The following is a 20,163-nucleotide window of genomic DNA, read 5'->3' as shown; positions in this document are numbered from 1 at the left end:
TAATGACAGAACAATTAAAAGGATGTTATATCTTGTGACTATTTTCCAGCTGCCTGTTAAATATTTTTATTTCTTGGTTTTAGATACTGATGCTTTTGTCAGTAAGGGTCAAAAATTAAGATTGGACTAAATATAAGAGAAATGTGGTAGCCAAAATTAATATATCTCAAGTCAAGTGATTTTATAGCAATTTATTTATAAAATAGAGAGGGAAAGAAAAAGGTAGAGAGATGAGAAAGAGGGTAGAGAAGGTATCTGTCCTTTCACACTAGATAATTATTCTGGCCTGATTCAAACCAGGCAGGGCTCATGAACCCTCCACCAGAGAACCATAAGTTTTTTTTCTGGTGGTGAATAAAGCAAGGGTTCTAGCCATGAGTCCTCCTCCAAGATAGGGGGCCTCTCAGGAAGCTAGTCCTTTCAGGAACCAGGAAAGGAATCAGCGTTTTCACTCACCCACATGGTAGTCCAAAGAGAAAGATCCAAGAGCAGTCTTACCAGAAATAGTCTGAGGTCCCCTCTACGGCCAAAATTGAAGAAGAGCTGCTCACAGGAAGTTCTTGCCACTTTTAAAGACCCTTTTTTGCATAACTTCCTGCTCCTTCCCTCACCTTATATGGACCAATAACAGTTTATAACTTTGCTTAGGACTGCCCAGAAGGCAGTTAGTCATTTCTGAGTTGTCATCCATTATAGCATAGGGTTTCTGGCCTACTCTCACTTTTAAGGGTAAGGTGGGGGTGTATTCAATTGTGGTGCTTAAATCTAAAAGTCAGCAGGGGAGAGTTCATCTCATCTTCATACCAGTAACTTGAGAGACTAGTGTTTAATCCACAGTCCAAACCACTTTAAAATGGGTAAAAATGCTTTTAGGGGGGAAAAAAAGTCAGCAAGAAAGATGGGGGGGGAGTATTACTGATAATATGCATAATCTGTTGTAAAGTAATTAGCAATGGAAATAATGCCACCTGACAAAGTGTAATTTAAATTAGTAATAAACATAAATAAGCTCACTGTATAATGGCAAAAGGAAAAATATCACAAATATGTAAAAATTCTCAACTGATTCATCATAAAAATGGTAGGTATTCATAAAAAGCAATCAGTAGTAATACAAAGAGAAACAAAGAAAACATCACTGTAAAATCTCAACATTCTCTTATCAGTTGTTACAAGTAAGAGAGTGTAGTCAACATGGTCAAATGCTGCAGAGGTAAAAAAGGATGAGAATTGAGAAAAGGTCCCCACATTTGCCATTTAGGTGACCTTTGGTAATTTACAGGAAGGAGGAAGAACCCACTTTATTCTATCATCCTTCTTTCTACCATCCTTTATTTCTCCTAACTTTTCAGCTAAACTCAATGAGAAACTGCGTACAGTTTATGCCTCTACTGCCTTTCTTATCATTCTTTCCTAAACTAACTCTTCTGGCTTCTGTCCTCAAAATTCAACTGATGCCACTTTCTTCAAAGTCACCAATGATCTTTTAATTCACAATTCTAATGGTCTTTTCTCAGTCTTCATCCTTGACCTTTCTATGAACTTTAATACAGTCTATTACCATCTTCTCTTGAATATACTCCCTTCTATAAGTTTTTGTGCCATTAATCTCTCTTGAGTCTCTGACTACTAGTCTAATCATTCTTTATCAGTCTTTGTCATTCATTTGCCTGTGATCCAATGTTAATATTTCCCAGCATCTTTTGGAAAACTTGAGCTAGTCATCCTGGAAGCATCTCAAACTGAACATATGAAACAGGACTCAGTATCTTTTCCTCCTAATCCCTTTCTTCCTGTCTTAGATGGTATAGATGGTATAGGACTTCCTGGCATAGATGGTATAGGACTCCACCATATTCCTAGTCACTCAGGCTTACTCACAATTTGTTACTATCCTTGATAATATCTCTCACACTTACTCCACATATCCAATCCATTGCCAAATCCTTTCTTTCCTACATTAACACCTTCACTCACAGATATACATGTATATATTTATATGTCCTATTTATTGGTGGGAATATGAATACACATACACACACATATATTTCCTTTGTCCCTTCCTTTCTGCTGACAAAACTTTATCATTTTATACCTGATTGCAGCATGGTTCTCTACCTTAAATTTCTTCATATCAATCTATCCTCCATTTAGGTGCCAGTGAGTTTTTAAAGTATAGTTCTGACCCTATTCAATAAGCTCTTCTGTGCCTCTGTTTTGCTTCCCTAGTCAAATAATAACATTCTTTTTGACTTAAAGATGTTCATCATCCTGCTTCTTCCATTTTTCCAATCTTCCCATACCTGCCTCTGTGTAGCACCTTATTTCTTACCAAAAATTCCTTTCCTAAGCCATTAGCATAGAGGCAGAATTTGCTATTCGTTATATTCCCAGCATTTACCAAAGTGCCTGTCACAATCCTAAGTGCTTAATATGCAGTTGGTGATTGACTGGGGCAAGCAGTTTCCATTGAATAATGATGAAAGAAGTCAGGTTCCAAAATATTGAAAAGTGAGTGAAAAAAATGGGTAGTTGGGACAATGATAACAAGTAACTTTTGCTAGGGACGTAGTTAAGAAAAGAAGGCAATAAATAGAAGTGTGAGAAAATACTAGATTTTATAATGAAGGTTATTTAACAGTGGGGAAGATTTTTTAGTTGCCACAGAAGGATTCAGTAGATGGGAGGAGATTAAAGATCTGAGAGAAATCAGAAAGGGGACTCTTATCTCTAGAGATGATAGCATTTCCTTTTCTAATTTGATCAACTTTTGAAATAACATTTTTCCCCTACAAACAAGACATTATTGGTATTTTTTGATGTATTTCCTTCATTCCATCTAACATTTTGAAAGGGAATTATTATGTTACTTGAAACTATATGCAATTATGGATCTTAGAGTTAAATGATTAACCTTCAATAAGTTGTATCATTTTTCCTGACTTGCTTTATGTTTCCCTACATATATGTATTCTTATTTTACTGACTGTTTTTACAATTATTATGTATTTTAGAACATTATGCTTTTTACTTAATGTAATTTCCTTGATGTTGAGATCTTTAATATACCATATTTTAGTCTCTGTAGAAAACCTGGAGAAGAACTTGAAACAGATGGGAAGGCAACTTCAGCAGCTTGAGAAGGATTTGGATTCCTTTCCTTCCCCTGAGGACAAGCATGACAAGTTTCTAACAAAGATGTCCATATCCTTTTGCCAGTTAACAATACTTAAAAGACAGTAGACTGAAGATTTACTTAGTGTTTCAAATTTATTTGCATTGCTTAAATGTAAATTTCAGCATTCATAGTTTTCAAGTTTTACCTTTTCATTACTACAGAGTAATTGACCAAATATTCAAAGCCAGTAGAACATAGTTTATCTCAAAGTGAAATTTACTGATTTGTGTCTAATGACTCCTTTACTTCCTCAGACTGGTTTGAGAAATATTCTTTCTCAGTTTTTCACCTTTGACATTTCTTTTTTTCCTCTCTTGGTCAGATATACTGATATGAATTAAAATAATATTCAAATCATGTTTTTCAGTAGTAATGTAAAATTATGGTGTGATTTACTGAAATATTGGAGAATTTGAAAAATAAAGAAAAAACATGGCTTTTTATATGTCCATTCTTAATGGTATAAATTAGTTAAGATCAAAATATTGTAAGTCTCTAATTATTTTTGAGAAAATTTAGATTATAATTCAATACAAATGCATTTTAGTTTTCGATTCCATTAGTGGATTTAAAAAAAAAATATCCTACTTTGATAAGCATTGCCCAAGTGGGAAGTTTAATGCTAGTTGAACAAAATTTAGAAAATAATAACTTTATCTTATTAGCATACAGTCTTCCTATTAGTTGAAAGCCATCTTTCAGTTTCGTTTCTTATCACTAACTTTGTATATTAATATTGTGAGATGGTGAAGAATTAAAGTAATTCTGAAACTAATATTGGGTTACTTTGTAAGTAGTGCTGTGAAAATGAACTAATATATTACCTTTTATGCTATAGTAGAGTATTATAGTTGTATGATATAAAAATTCCACATGGATTTCTAAATTCGGTATGAAAACCTTTTTAAAAAATTAAGTTTTCATAAACAGACATTTCTTATACCATTTTTTAAACTGAAACACTTAGAAATGCATAATGTCTCTTCTTAGCTTTCTACCCTATTCTGCTTCCAGCAAATTATAAAATCAAATGTGGTTTGTCGTAGTACTTATTGCTCACATTTTCTTTCAAAATTTTCCTTGGTCCTTTCCCCAAATATTATAGAAATATATTGCACAAAAAGTAAAATTAATGAATATGTTTGTTATCAGTGGTATCTTTTCTACTCTAGGTTCAAATGAGATAGAGGTCCATTACTATGATAAAACTTTAAGCATATTTAAGCACAATTTAAAGTTGTATTTTGACTGAAGAAATCCAAGTTCTACAATTATAAAATTTACAAAATTACACTTTACGAAAAATATTTTTATTTTGATATTTTATAAGTTACACATTTTTATGCTGCTTTGACTTCATTTGGCATTAGGGTAAGTTATGCTTATAACAGACATTCCAACATAATGTCATTAATGATTTTCATTTAAATTGTATTATTGTGTTTAAATATTTCTCTAAAGCATTTAGCTATTATTTTAATCATTAACTACAGCCAACTGAAGTAGTTATATTCACCTGTTATTTCTCCCTGTGGGCATCCAGCAATTTGGAAATGGTAAACTTGCATGTGGCTTTTGGTAATGCTTTGTGAGTGCATTAATTAAATCCATTTTCAGGAAAATAGGAGCTAAAATAAATTGCTAGGTACAGGAAGTTTGATGTAAAGGTTAGTGAATCCTACTCAGCATAATGAAGTCTGGACCGATCCAAACTTGTATTAAAATGACGTTAGCTTTGAATGATGTTCATGTCTTGAAAGGAATGCAGCTCAAAAAAGCAACCAGCATGAAAACAGAAGAGAAAGGATAGTTCTTTGTGGGAAACAGGTTTTCATTATGAGTACAATTACCCTTCATGGGCAAGCTAGTGACCATATCCTGTCACTAAATATCACAACCTAGAAGCCTCTAATGAATTGATTAGCATTCTTCTATCTTTTAGAAGTCAGATATGTGAGCAGTTGGTGCACTTTCATATTGACAAAGCTTAAAATCATAAATATTTTTTCAGACTTCGTATTGCTCTAGTTTTCCATTCCTCTTAGACAAACTAGTCTAAAAGCAATTAAATCTATTTACTGAAAAGCCTTGTTTACACTCAGAATGGCAAAGAAGTAAGTAAGGCTTAGAATATTACATGCATTTGTGTAGATCATACCAGAATTCCAAAGTGTATGATTTTCCTAGATATTGAAAATGGAGGAATTTGGGAACAATAAAAAATACTTTGAATAAATAAGTATTGAACCAGAGTTTTGAAAATTAATTTTTCTACTCTTAGTGTTGTAAGTTGAGCATTTTGTTAAGTATACCAGTATGTGATTCAAGAAAGAATTGTCTGATATTTAGAATTATGAAACAATAGTTTACATAATTAGTGTAGTAAAATCACAACAATTTCTTAAATCTACACATATTTTAATTGGTTTTTGTCCAGTGAATGAATAAGGATTTCATTAGCTCTATCTTGTAAATAATTTTTTTTGGAAGAATTAGATGTGAAGACATTTTTCTTTTTGGAATTTAGGTATAGTTTAAAATTTCTTTAGTGATTACATGTAAATTAGCAAATTGTCAATATACACTTTTCCAATACATTTGCTCAGAAGTATTTTTTCCCATCAAAATATTAATTTAGCATTTTTTTCCCCCAGAAACTCTAGTCTGGCAGTATTGCACTGAATCAATTTGGAGAGTTGCTTTCATGATATATTTTATGTTGATATTTTTATAATTTTGAGATGTTAGTAATATGAAAAATGTGATTGAAAGAAATAAACAATTAATTATAAATTAGAATATTATGAGTAGAAAAGAGATATCCAAAAAAAGTATTAAGAGAAATATCAGACAGAAAAATTTTATTTTAAAGAATCTTGATTCAATCATTATTGTTTTCTTTTTTTTTCTTTTTCAGAGTAGATTTCTTAATAGATGCTAAATTGGTTGACTCTCCAGATCTCCCAAAGCTCTTTATCAAAGCCATATGAATGATTGTTCCCAAATCAGTAATGGTTTACGTACAACCCAATAGTCTTTTAAGGAAACTCTAGCGGTTCAAAACCCTACTTCCTTTGCACTCCAGATATTTACTGATATAAAAATCATAACCAAATGAACTTGAAAACTTTCCAGCTGGTTTTTTAGCATCATATAATTTGCATGTTCTTCCTCATGTTCATCACTTCTCTCAAATTTTCTTAGAAAAACTACTAAAAGGGGCAGCTAGAAGGCTCAGTGGATTGAAAGCCAGGCCTAGAGATGGAGGTCCTAGGTTCACATCTGGCCTCAGATACTTTCTAGCTATGTGACCCTGGGCAAGTCACTTAACCCCAGATTCCTTACCCATACTGTTGTTCTGCCTTGCAACCAGTACACAGTATTGATTGTAAGATGGAAGGAAAGGTTTTTATTTTTTAAGTAAAAAAAAAGAACTACTAAAATATATGAAATAAAAAGGTGCAGTCATTATTCTAATATTATCAGTTAGTTCTTATTCAGTATTTTAATTTCAGAATTATATTTTTTTCATATTTGTTCTTCATACTTACCAAATGAATTATTCAGCATGAGTTTTTACTTTATAATCTGACCAAAAAGAACATATATTTATTTCAACTATCACACCTGCTTTGTGTAAGATGTTATCTACATGTTAAGGAGAATCTTATATAATAGGAGCAGTCTTAATTACCTGAGAAATTAAGTAATATAGACAGTAATTCAGAGAATGTTAATAGCTAATCCAAATTTGTACTATAGGGAATAAGTACTCTGAATTTGTAGAAAGGAGTAATCAATGTAATCATCCTCTTTATGAAAGAGAAGTCTTTGTAAAATTTCGTAAGTAATAAAGCAGCATTCAGGTAGAAATATTTGGGAAACATTGGAGATGTTGGATTGACAATTTGGGACTAAAGAGGAAAATTGCTCTGAATGAGCAAGAATTTTTCATTTTGCAATAGAAAGTTTTCATATTTTCTTTTATAAAAGTCTTTAAAGTTCCCTTAAAATTTATCCTAAAATATTTATATTTTAGTTTAATTTATAAAATTTTAACTTTTATGCAAATTTTCAGGTATACTGTTATTTTTTGAAGAAATTTGGTAAGCATTTGTCATGTAATTAGTTTCCTTTTAGAAAGAAAATATCAAAGTTATTTTAATAGGAAATAAATATTATATTTGTGTTGCTTATCTAAAATTAATTTCAAGTATATTATTCTGATGGAATCCTTATATCAGAGAAAAAATTTTGATATGTTAAGAGTCAACTATTTGGATTATATTTTAATATGGAATTTGAAAAATCTAGTAATATCAAAAGACTTGCCTCATTACAATAATTTCATATTATGAAACCAAATGCCAATCTAAATTTTTAAATAGTCTTAATTAGAACCAAGGCACTCCTTTTTCTGACTCATTTCTTGTTGTAATAGACCACACAGATCTTCATCTAGAGGAAAAGGAAAATTTAGCTTTAGTTGCAAATTTGTGAGTAAAATGCAGTGGCATTAATCACAAGGCAATAAGTCCTATTGAGATTACCAACTAATTAAATGTAGATTGCTGGATTTTAAGGCCCCAACTTCTAATTATTTTTTTTTAACACTGTACTTCAATGACTCTTCTTTCCTCTTTTAAATACTTTTGTGTCAAGGTCAAATTTTTGAATAAAGTTCAGTATTATAGTTTCTTGATATGCTATTATTCTGATTTACCCTAATTTACCATATCACTGGAATAAAAGTAGTTGGAATTTTTTCTTGTTAAATGTATTTTTTTTTCTATTGAGTTGAGAAGTATAAGACATGATATTTCCAGGAAAACTATTCTTGCAAGATCTTTACAAGTTCCATTTTGGGATAATTTTTCCCACAACCCAATTCCTTACTTAATTCCAGTGCCTTTACTATATATAATTAATGAGATATTTTTTACTATAGCATTTTAATTACAGTATATCCTATTTTTCCATCCCATTTTATTTTTAATTGATTAGGTGAAAAAAATTAAAAATAAAAACATTTAATATTTCATTTCCCAAATATGTTTAGAATAAGATACAATAACCAAAAAAAAATGGGATCAACAACTGAAATTAGTTACCTTTTTCCAATATTTGGCATCAGAATCCAATATCAGAATCCCACTGCATTAGTAATTCACTCTATTTCAAAAGATTTTCTGATTTTTTTTTCAAAATGGTTATCAATACTGTATAACTATCATATTAATATTAAATTAGCTTTCTAAATCTCAGCCTACTTTGCCTGTGTTGTCAGAAATGTATAACTGAAAGACATTTACCTGTTATAAACATCAAAAAATAGATATTTGCCAAATTACTTTAGAAGACATTTAAGTTGTGGAAGAAATTATATATTTCCTGGCCAAAAGGGATTAATATTTTATTTGCTTATTTTTTTTATTTGCTTAGTGTGATGAGATCTTTTAATAAAATTTAATATTAACATAATGAGTAAGTATTGTATATATCCAATATTTTCGCAATAAAATAACTATATTAACTGGGTTATGAATTTTGAAGTTATTTATTTTGTACTTTATTATCAATTTTCATTGAAATTATACAAGTATATGAAATGAGACTAAAAATCCTTACCCTCAAATTTTTTTTGTATACTGATGTGAAAAACAGTTTTTCATACATTATTTTTTCCCAAGAATAAAAAAAATGGGAATATCATGTAGTTTGTGATTGAATAGCTGATTTATCCATAGCTACTTTATAAATTTTGTATGTTTCCTCAGAAAATATTCAGAATAGCATTTGATATTATGGTACTTGAATGGGTGAAGATAGGATTAACTTTCCCCTGCCTACTTTTACATTTAATCAACAAAAAGCAAGACACCCCTACTTAATGTACACAAATCACTTACTAAAGTTGTTTACACCTCCAGAATTGACTGACTGCCACCTGGGTAGTGCTAAGCAAATTTAAAGACTTCAATTGGTCCCCGTAAAGTGGATGAAGGGACATGTAAAAAGCAGAACTTCCTCTCCAAAACTCATTTTTCTCCTTTGGATTTGGACGTGGAGGAGTTCTGGCTTGGGACCTCAGCTTGAACTAAAATTTTGACTGTTGGACTGCTTTTTGTAAAACTGCTCTTAGATTCTTCCTTTGGAGCCACTACTTTGGTGAGTGAAAAAATGACTCTCTTCCTGACTTCTGGAGAAATTTGTTCCCAGAGAGACTTTATTCACCACCATATCTTTGGGCTGAGTGTCCTCCAGTGGAGGGTTAAGGAGCCCTACCTGGTTAGAGCTGAGTCAGAGTAAATATCTAGTGAGGTAGGATAGATATCTTCTCTACCCTCTTTCTCATTTCTCTACTTTAACTTTTTATACCTTTTTGTAAATAAAGTGCTAAAAAGTTATTTTGACTTGAGTTATAAATCGGCAGCCACATTTTTCTTATATTTAGTCCAACCATAAATTTAAGCCCTACATTTCTCTTCAGAGAATTTAAATTTCAATTAAATTAAAAAGTAATTTAAGTGATTAAATTTAAAAACAGGCAGGGGAAAGTTAATCCTATCTTCACAAATGCATGTTATAAGAGTATGTTGTGAGGAGTCAGACTATTAGGATACTTCAGATGATTAGTGGAAACCTGTGTTTAATATGTAAGCAATGTTTTTTCTTTGATATTCTTGAGAAGATATTCATGTGTATAATATTGCCAGACAATCTTTACAAATTATTTAATATACCTGTCTGATGTTTCAAATATGAACTCTTCCCAAGAGCCTACCTCATCTCCTGCCTCTTCCACCAATTCTTTTAACATAGTCTTATCTTCATACTACTTGATTTTTCTTTTCTTACCTTGCTTTCTATGCTTTAACCTTATACTGTCTTCACCTTCAGAGAGGTGCTTATTCTTAGTTAGCCCACAGCACCAGCTGCATAGTAGATGTTCTAACAACATTTCTTTAATTCAGAAAACAGTCTATCATATTGGGAGATTTTTTAATTAAAGAAGTCTGAAGCCTTGCCACCACCCCATAAAAATTCTTGCAGAAAATGGTTTTATGCTAGTTAGTGCTAGTTTGTATAAAAAAAGTGTTTGGTGAGTGAGTCATATCAACCTTTTAATTGTTGCTCTTTGCTGTCACAAAGTTACTGAGGTTGAGGATATACAAAAGTTTTCTCATTCATAAGTTGATCTTCATGGGCATGTAATGCCCATGCTTAAATTGTTTGGTCTTTTGTTTAATGTAGAGCTAGTCACTGAAGCGTAACTTTAGAGCTAGTATGTAAAAAAAGTCCCATTAAATTAACTAAAACTACATCAGATGAGCAGATTTACAAATGGGAAGAAGTTCTACTTTATGAAAGAAAGTTACAGTTCTTTTTCACCAATAACTTTTCTTGGTCTCACCAGGAAGCTATCATTTCATGATTCTTTTATAGTTGGCCTCTTAAATTGTCAAAGTGAGCTTTACTACAGTTTAATCATGGCTTATTGGAATATTACCTCACTCCTGTGATCATAGCTGCAAAGTTTTTCCATTATACTCAAGTTAGCAACTCTTTGATTAAACTTACCACATATTTTTCATTAGCATACATTTGTAATTTTTATGCATGAAATATGTTTTTATAGCAGTTGAACAATAACCACTCTTAAGATAGTATAAGGTGGACTTGTAATTAAAATTGTAAAAAGTAAAATTCTGTCAATTTAAGTAAGTCACTTTTTAAAAAATCATTACCTTTCACTTTAGAATCTATACTAAGTATTGGTTGCAAGACAGAAGAGTGATAAAGGCTAGGCAGTGGGGATTAAGTAATTTGCCCAACTGGAAAATGTCTGAGTTAATTAAGCCAATTCATAAGATCTTTTTCTTCTATTTTCAAATCTGTTATTAAATATTTTTTTTCATATTGAAAAATCTATTTTCTCTCCCTAAATGAAATTTTAAATAAGAGTAAATCAGGACCCGTGTAACAAGTGTGCAGTCAAAACCCAAATATCTATCTTTCTCAATCTGCTTTTTTCTGAGGAGATGTATAGCATATATTTCCTCATAGACCTTAAAGTTGGTCATTTCACTGATCAATTTTTAAATCTTTTATCTTTACAATGTTGTTATTGCATAAACTTTCCCTTTTCTACTTACTCCATTATATATCAGTTAATACAAGTCCTCCCATTGTTCTTTGCAATCATCCCTTTTGTAATTTCTTATAACATGATTGTATTCCATTGCATTTATATAACATAATCATTCCCTAGTTGAAGGACATGCCCTAGTTTCCATTTATTTTCTACAATAATAAAAAAAGAGCTGCTATAAATATTTTGGTACAATTGATTTCTTTTCCTTTTTCTTTGAAGACTAGACCTAATAGGATCAAAAGATCTACAATTTAATGATGTGTGCATACTTCCAAATTATTTTCCAGTGTGACTGAACCAATTAACAGTGACACCAAGAGTACATTAATAGCCTTGCTTTCCTACCGCTCCTCCAACATTTGTCATTTTCTTTTTTTGTCAACTTCCCAATTTAATTAGTATGCTTCTATAGCATTGCCTTATTTCCAATTTTTCTTTGTGTGATTTAATGTGGAGTATTGTTTCATGTGGATAATTATTGTTTAGATTTCTCCTTTAGAGAACTGTCTTTTATATCTTTTTGATTACTTATCTATTGAGGAATGCCTCTTTGCATTTTAAATTTTAATCAGGCCTAAAAGTCTTAGTGCAGTTTTAAGCTTTAATTGCCTTGATATACTTAAGACTTTTCGGATACATTGTATATCTTAAAAATGAGATTGAAACTTAATGGACAGTTTTTTTCCCAGTGCATTTCCATTTTGGTCTTACATAATCAAATTGTCCACTTTATTTTCTGTGGTCATCTTTGTATCCTGTTTGGTCATGAACTGTTCCCTTGTGCTTAAATCTAAAACTTAACATTTTTTCATTGTCTTTCCGATTATTATCGAAAATTCTGATTTCCGATTCTCACTTTATATCTGAGTCATGTAAATGGAACTTATCTTAGTATATGATATGAAATGGTTATCTATCCATAGCTTCTTTCAGATTGATTTTGTGTTTTTTCATTAATTTTTGCTGATTAGTGAGTACTTACCTTCATAATTAGGATCTTTGTATTATCAAACACTATACTAGTGTAATTCTTTGCTTCTTTATGCTGTGTATCTATTAACTTTCCTATGATTCTCTCTAATTTTTAAACCATGTTACATCAATTTATTATTGTTTTGCTGTATAGTTTGACACCTGGTTCTCCTTTTTAGCTCCTTTATGACTTACCTACTTAATTTGCTTCTATCAGAGTTCATTGGGAATAATTTGAAAATCACTGTTTTTCTAGGCTTCTTTATGGAGAAGTTGGTTGGGAAATGGATCTTTGTCCTTCAAATTCTTCCTTTCAAGAAGAGAAATAGAAAGAATCAGCTTTTATAAGCTATTTGGCATGTCAGTTTAATGTTTTTCACTATATAATGTTCCATATGTTTTCATTTAAATAACTAACCATGTAAAATTTTGAGACTGTTTCCAAACTCTCCCATCTTCTAATTTCCTCCCACCCCAAATTATGTTGGAAATGAGAACATGTTGGTTTTTAACATTGTTGTCCCAACTAACAATTTTTTTGGGAGTCCAATAACTTAATCTCTCTTATCCTTATTTTTTCATTCTTAAAGTGTAGTTGATATAATTTTCTGTCTCGATGCTATTTTTAGGATCAGATAAAAAAATGACCAAAATATATTTGCAGGGTTAAAAGTATGGATGATTCTTTTATATGAACATCACATTTCTTTATATATAAATATGTAAAAGAGTAAAGTTTCCATCTTTAAAAATGTTGGATTAATTTAGATTTATCAAACCAGAATTTATATGTAAATTTAAAAATTTTGCTAAGAATTTTACTGTCCTTTGAAAGAGGCTAATTAATAGTAATGATATATTAATGTTACAGGGGCAGTAGGTTTTAGTAAGTGAGACATTGAACCATTAATTTTCTATATCCTTACTACCTTAACTGTAGCATACAGTTTTGTTATCTCTGCCAAAGAACAATTCCAAAAAATTTCAAGAATGCATGAAAACATGGAAAAATCATACCAGAGCATAATGGTCTACTACGTTATTGACATGAAGAAGGTGTCTGTGGAGGAATTTTTTACTGATTTGAATAACTTCAGAACTATGTTCATGGTAAAGTAAATCTATTTTGATCTTTCAAAATATCATTTTGTCCTTGTAATATCTCATTTAATATATCCTTGATTTATTTAATTGCTTTATTCCTACTTTTATACCCAATAGCCAGCAGTAAGATGTTACTTTTTAAATTTCCATATTCTAAATCTATGGACAATGCATATTTATTATATATCTGTACTTTTCCTTGCCACATTAAACTTGTATTAGAAATTTTCTTTGAAGAAGAGTTAAGTCCTGAAGTTCTATATATCTTTTCATAAAGTACTCCTCCCAACTGATTACAGAGCACTTTTAAAATAAATTTTTGGTTATGAATTTACTTCTTTATTCAAGATCAATTTGTATTCTTAAGGTATAATTTTATCAAAGTAAGTATAGCTCTATGAGATTTTGTCTCCCCCTTCCCTTTTTCTTAATACTTTAAGAAATAAATTACTAGAAATTTACTTTGAAATAGATTTTAAATGACATGGATTTCCTTTAACTTTCTAAAGTAGGAAGTTTCTCTTTGATGAAGAATACCTTCATTTAAGGATTTAGAAGATCTTTTGGAAAGTAGTATCTGATTTGATTCAAAACCCACATATTAAAGTGAGAATTGTTTATTCTCACTTGTTTATATTGTTTATATAATTCTCAATTGATATATATATTCTCAATATATATATATTCTCAATTGTTTATATTGTTTATATAATTGTTTATTTAACATTAAGATGTTTCCCAACTAAAAAAAAAGTTACTCTCTTTCTTAGTAGTTTTCTTTATTTATCTTAGTAGTTATTTTTATCTTTTAAGGAATATTTGGGAGGAGAAAGAAGTCTTGAAGTGTAAAATAAATGAATATTAGAACTTTAGTGACATCTATTTATAGATAACTTTATCTTGAGGCACATATTTTGAGTCACTCAAAACTACCTGTGACTCAGATAAGTTCATGTGGACTGCAGGAAGATATTTAATCCCTGAAATAAAACCTTATATCTAAACTAGTAAATGAAAAAAACTACTGTAAAGTAGACAAGTGATTCTCTACAAATTTGAAGGAAATGTGTAAATGGAAGCTTAGTTTTGTTACTATATATTATATGAAGAAAGTGAGCCATTAGATAGGACTCATGAATGTTGTGTATTGTGGAGAAATTGTTGACTAACCTTTTGAAAGACTGTTATTCTTTGTATTCATTTTATATTTAAATTATTTACAAGGAGAAAGATTGAAGATTGCCAAAAAAAAGTAGATTCATGTTTCCCATTCTTCAAATGTATTTAAAAAAAGCAATTAAATATAGACCATCAGAATCATGACTAAATGATTTGTATATTTAACATTTGCAGTTGGAATCTTAAGACTTAAGACTTAAGAGTTGGAACAGCTCTCATAGATGCTGATTTTTAGATGAATAAATAGTCCCAGAAAAGTTAAAAAAAATATTTATTAAGGTACTATATGTCTCTTATGCTAATCACTGGGGGACTAAATGAAGCATTCTTCACTTAAAAGGATTATAAATCTAAAAGGAGAGAACAAGAATATATATATGTAAGTAGTTGTATTTACATATATATGTATGTGTGGATATAAATATACACATACCCAATAAGTATTAAAGAATAAATAAAAAGTAGTTACATATTATGCTTAAAAGTAAGGGCCCCAACATTTGAGATCTGGAAAAGTCTCAAACAGAAAGTGGTGCTGGTGCTGCATCCTTTAAGAAGAGGGATTCTTTTGAGCAAAAGTAAGAAATGCATACAGTAATGACTTGGTTGCCTTGCAAACACTGGCCAGTAAGACAAAGAAACAAGAGGTGTAGTTTTATGTGTAATGATCTAAGTGTATTAATTCCTTTCAGCTAGATGGTACAGTACAAGTTTGGGAATAATACTGTGAGGATAGAAGGATAAGTTGGAGCAAGGTTTTAAATGGTTTTGAACCTTTCTATTATATTTATTATATTACAGTCAGGCCTGTTTGACTTAATCTTTTATATGTGAGTTCATCCCATTTATAATTCTGATTACTGTATATTTCCTTCCATTCTTTTTTTTTCTTTTTTCTTTTGAACTCTTCCTTCTGTCTTGTAATCAATACTCAAAATTCGTGCTAAGACAGACTTTTGAGGAGAGACAGGATAAAAAGAGAGAGAGAATGATAAATTCAAGAAAATATAATGATAGGGGCATGTAGAATTTGCTCAGTAGATAGAGCAACAGGCCTGGAGATGGGGGGTTTTGGGTTCAAATGTGGCCTCAGATGCTTCCTAGCTGTGTCACCCTAGTCAAGTCACTGAACCCTAGCTGCCTAGGCCTTATCACTCTTCTGCCTTAGCACCAATACTGAGTATTGATTCCAAGACAGAAGGAAGACTTTTTAAAAAGTTCCTTAAAAGATGTAACACAAATACAAGAGATATATACAACAGAGAAATAATACTTGAAGTGCCACAGAGATTATCTAATGAAGAGTTCAATAGAAAGTGGGGTTCCTTATAGGTATTGTCGTCTTTTAGATATTCCTTTTGAAAGCTATTTGGCTGTAGTGATGGTCAGGCATTGTAGTGCCTCTTCAGTGTACAGTCATTGTACACTGTACATTGTGTACATTGTACATTGTACACTGTACACAGACATGTACAGTCATTAGAAGAGTTATTAGAAGAATTTCTCCAAACTCTTTACACAGAAAAAAAGTTGACCAAGAATTTCTCATGCCCACAATATTATAGGCAGTTATATGTATAACTGGATATAAAGACATATGTCATGGACAGACACTGTGATTGGACAATGATTTAGACTTAGAAAAGAGCAAGAGGAAGAAAGTTGATTTAATATCCTTTTGCATTTTTTTTATGATCTCCAAGCTTTTTTCCTGAAACAAATTCCTTCATGTTTTAAACTGTTCTCCTAATCATATTGTATGGCTTTGAATTGCAGAATATCATAATGACCAGAAAATTAAAATTGATTTTAACTCAAGGGGTAGAAGAGAAGACATGAATGGTGCACATAAGTAGTCGATATCAACTAGTGAAAAAGAATGGAGAACAAGATGTCCAAGTAATGAATAGCAAGAAAAGACAGGCCAATCATTTAGGAAGATTGTGGGATTTCCCATCAATAGCCTGCATACAACCATTTCTCCACTGTATCAAAAGATCTAGAAGCAAGTCATAAGCATTGTGGATTTAGCCTTTTGTGGAGAATTTATAGGAGGAGAGGGGAAAAGAAAAAGAGAGAAAAAGCATTAGAAGCCAGCAATGCATTGAACTCTGTAGTGTTCAAAGTCATACTACATTAATGATATCCCCGAGTATTTTAAAATCTATATCAGAATTCATCTCATGATTAGTTACAAAGAATTAAGAATCAAAACTGGTCAGTTCCACTTTACATATTTTCTATGATTTCTTAATATCTGTAACAGCTGAAGATATGGCTCAGTTGACAGTAAATACACAAATCCATAGTACTGGGTAATTTCACAGTACTGGATGATTTCATTTTGCAGTTTTGAAATTAATTTTCTTCTGATCAACCCTTTTAATCTTTTCTTCTCATGGATTTCAGCAATAAAAATATACTTACATGAGTTGATTTAATTTTTTTTCTTCTTTATAAGATTTATCATTACTGGTCTCTCTTCACCAGTATAATAAATAGTTTGACTGACAGATTCCATACAATTTAATGAGTGGTAATTTTTTCCCCCTTTTATTCTATAAACATTTGGTTGTGAGAGTAGAGTATGTATTGTAGAAAGTAAAGCCAGTAGAGTTAAGATAGGCAGCTAGTTGGCACAGTGGATAGAGTATCAGACCTGGAGTTAAAAAAACATGAATTCAATTTGGACTTTCTAACATCCTGACCCTGAGTAAGTCACTTTACACTGTTTGCCTCCATTTCTTTACCTGTAAAATGAACTGGAGAAGTAAATAGCATTCTATTCTAAGAAATTCCCCTTTTAAAAGGAGGGAGTTCACAAAAAGTCACACATGACTAAAAATTACTGAGCCAAAAAGTTAAAGTTTAAAATATTGAATAGATATATTCATAACATTTTAGATTTTAATTGATGATTCTTCCAGAAAAAAGCTCACACTTATCTAAAGTTCTCATATTAGTGGCCACCTTCTTGCCTATAGTTAAAATAATTAGGAATGAGCAATTTAAGGCACCTAGGTGGCACACTGGATTGATCATAGGATCCTGCATTTAAATCCCGTTTTAGAAACTAACTTTGTGATCATGGCAAGTCATTTAATCTCTATCTTATTATTTTTCAGATGGCAATAATAACAATACTTAAAGATAAAATGCAATGATAAGAGGTTTTGCAAACTTTATATTACCATGTAAGTGCTGGCTATCATTAATTGTATCCATAATAACATTGATGATACTAATAATAATAAACTGCATAGATAGTTGATTCAGAGAAGAAAATAATTTTATATTTTTGTTTGTATTTTGAAAAATTAGGAAGAATATATATATATATATATATAAATGATTGTTTTGAATAAAATCATCAACCTTCAGTATAGCTACTAATTTTTAAGAAATGTAATTTATGGGGGCAGCTGGATGGCTCAGTGGATTGAGAGTCAGGCCTAGAGACAGGAGGTCCTAGGTTCAAATCTGGCCTCAGACACTTCCCAGCTGTGTGACCCTGGGCAAGTCACTTGACCCCCATTGCCTAGCCCTTACCACTCTTCTGCCTTGGAGTCAATACACAGTATTGACTCCAAGAGAAGGTAAGGGTTTAAAAAAAAAACAAAAACGAAATGTAATTTATGTAATTTGAGTAGTAGTTAGAAGTAGTCTATCGATTTGAAAATACATTTCATAATGCAAAGTAGGACATGCATGCAAACAATATTCACCACCTGCAGATGCTCAGGGACATTTTACCTTTATACATTAGTGGATGGTTTTTATCATCCTTAAGAAATTCTGGAATTAGGGGCACAAGAAATATGATATTGTGCTTGCTATGTTGAGATGATAAATTGTTGCAAAAATATTTTTGCTTCTGCAAAGAATGTTGTAAAAATCTAATTTCTTCAAGATATGATTATACCTATATGGGTTAGGAACCAGAGAAAAAGCATTCATTTTGGCAAAATGCAATAATTGACTTTTTGAATATCTTTTTAAACACTCTCTCATTATATCCATGCAGTAATTATCAAGAAATAAAAAGTAAGGCTTATTTGTTATTTCTTTCAAATAAAACATATAGCCTTCTATCCTTAATAAATGAAAATCTTTGCATTTATCACCATAAGTTTTGAATGAAAATTCAAATACAATTCATTCACTGTTTTAGAATCTTTAAATGCAAACTGTCCTTTGACGCAATGACATAAAACTGTTGTCTTCAAAAAGTGTATTTTTTCTTACATTTCAAATCCTGTGTGTACTATTAAAATATATATATTTTTGGACATCTTAAATATCCAACCCTCTAAGTACTTTAGGCAATACTCCAAAGCTGGAGTTTGCAATGAATGTGCTGCCTTGCATTGACAAAAGAAATTCCCCTACTTAAAAGTTATCTGTGTGAGTAAAATCATAAATTCAATCTTAAACTATATTCCTATTCTATCTAAATACAGTATCAGGAAGATTTTCAGGAAAGATATTATTAGTATAAGTTGGTTTTAAGATGGAAAACTACAATTTATTAATTTCCTAGGAAACAACATTTTCAAGTCTAATCTAATAAACATTTATACATTTTAAAATAAAGTCACAAGTATTTCCCAAGATATTCCTTTTCCCTCTGCCTCTCGGACAGCCCTCCCTTATAACAAAGAATAAAAAAGAGGAACAAACAGCTCAGCAAAACTAACCAATGCATTGTAAATACCTGACATCTATATCTACAAAGAAGAGAGGGATTATTTACTTATAATTTTACTTTGGGGCCAAGTCTGGTCTTTATATTTCTATAGCATTTGGTTTTGAATGCCTTTTTTGTTGTTTCTTTCCCTTTAAATTCTGCACATTTATTAAAATACCTACTATGGCTTATTATTAAGAAGTACTTAAAGACAAAGACAAGGAAAACGATCTCTGCTGTTGAGATGCTAAAGTTATACTAACAACTATACTTGACTATTTTCTAAGAAGTCATGATATAAATATTAAACTTTTTAATTTTTTCTGATAATATAATCATTTTTTAAACCCTCATTTTCTGTGTCAATATTGATTCCAATGCAGAATAGCAGTAAAAGGTATGCACTTGGGATTAAATGACTTTCCCAGTATCACACATCTAGGAACCCACAACCTCCTAATTCAGATCTGGCTCCCTATCCATTGAGTCATTTAGCTGTCCTGAAAATTTAATCATTGCCTCTTGTATAAACAAGCAAAAGATATCTATGAAAATACAATTTTTGAGTTCCTTTGCTATAAAGAGAATTCCTTCCCAAGATATTTCAATACTGTTCAGGGCCCTATAACAAATGGTATCTTTTTATTTAAAAAAATGACATGTGTGAGAGCTTAATGAAGGGTTTTTGTTTTTAATATTAGTATTTGAATACTTTCATGGATATTGTAATTACCATTTTTTTCTTACTGTAATAAGGTATAGAGAATCTGATCTTGCAGTATTAAGGAAAAGAAGGAGCTGAAAGGAGAAGACTCTTTTTCAGGGTGGTTGAGATAGTGGTAACTGGTAAGAGAAAGTAGAGGTGCTTTATTTTTGTCTTCTCCTTTT

At 30.9% G+C, this 20,163-nt stretch overlaps 1 protein-coding gene across 4 annotated transcripts in view; it reads left to right on the top strand.

Moving 5' to 3' along the window:
* DIAPH3 (diaphanous related formin 3) overlaps positions 1–20,163 on the top strand; it is a 445,793-nt gene that overhangs the window by 275,094 nt on the left and 150,536 nt on the right. For all 4 annotated transcript variants that reach the window (XR_008913852.1, XM_056806852.1, XM_056806851.1 and 1 more), the window contains 2 exons: positions 3,080–3,205; positions 13,252–13,415. Coding sequence is in view for 3 of the 4 variants with exons in the window: in XM_056806852.1 (XP_056662830.1) it covers positions 3,080–3,205; positions 13,252–13,415 (290 nt within the window). In the remaining variant the exon portion in view is untranslated. The remainder of the gene's footprint in view (positions 1–3,079; positions 3,206–13,251; positions 13,416–20,163) is intronic.

This window comes from Monodelphis domestica, chromosome 8 (assembly GCF_027887165.1).
Source record: "Monodelphis domestica isolate mMonDom1 chromosome 8, mMonDom1.pri, whole genome shotgun sequence".
Classification (NCBI taxonomy): Eukaryota; Metazoa; Chordata; class Mammalia; order Didelphimorphia; family Didelphidae; genus Monodelphis; species Monodelphis domestica.
The sequence above is the reverse complement of the archived record's forward strand: the minus strand, read 5'-3'. Positions and strand labels throughout refer to the sequence as shown.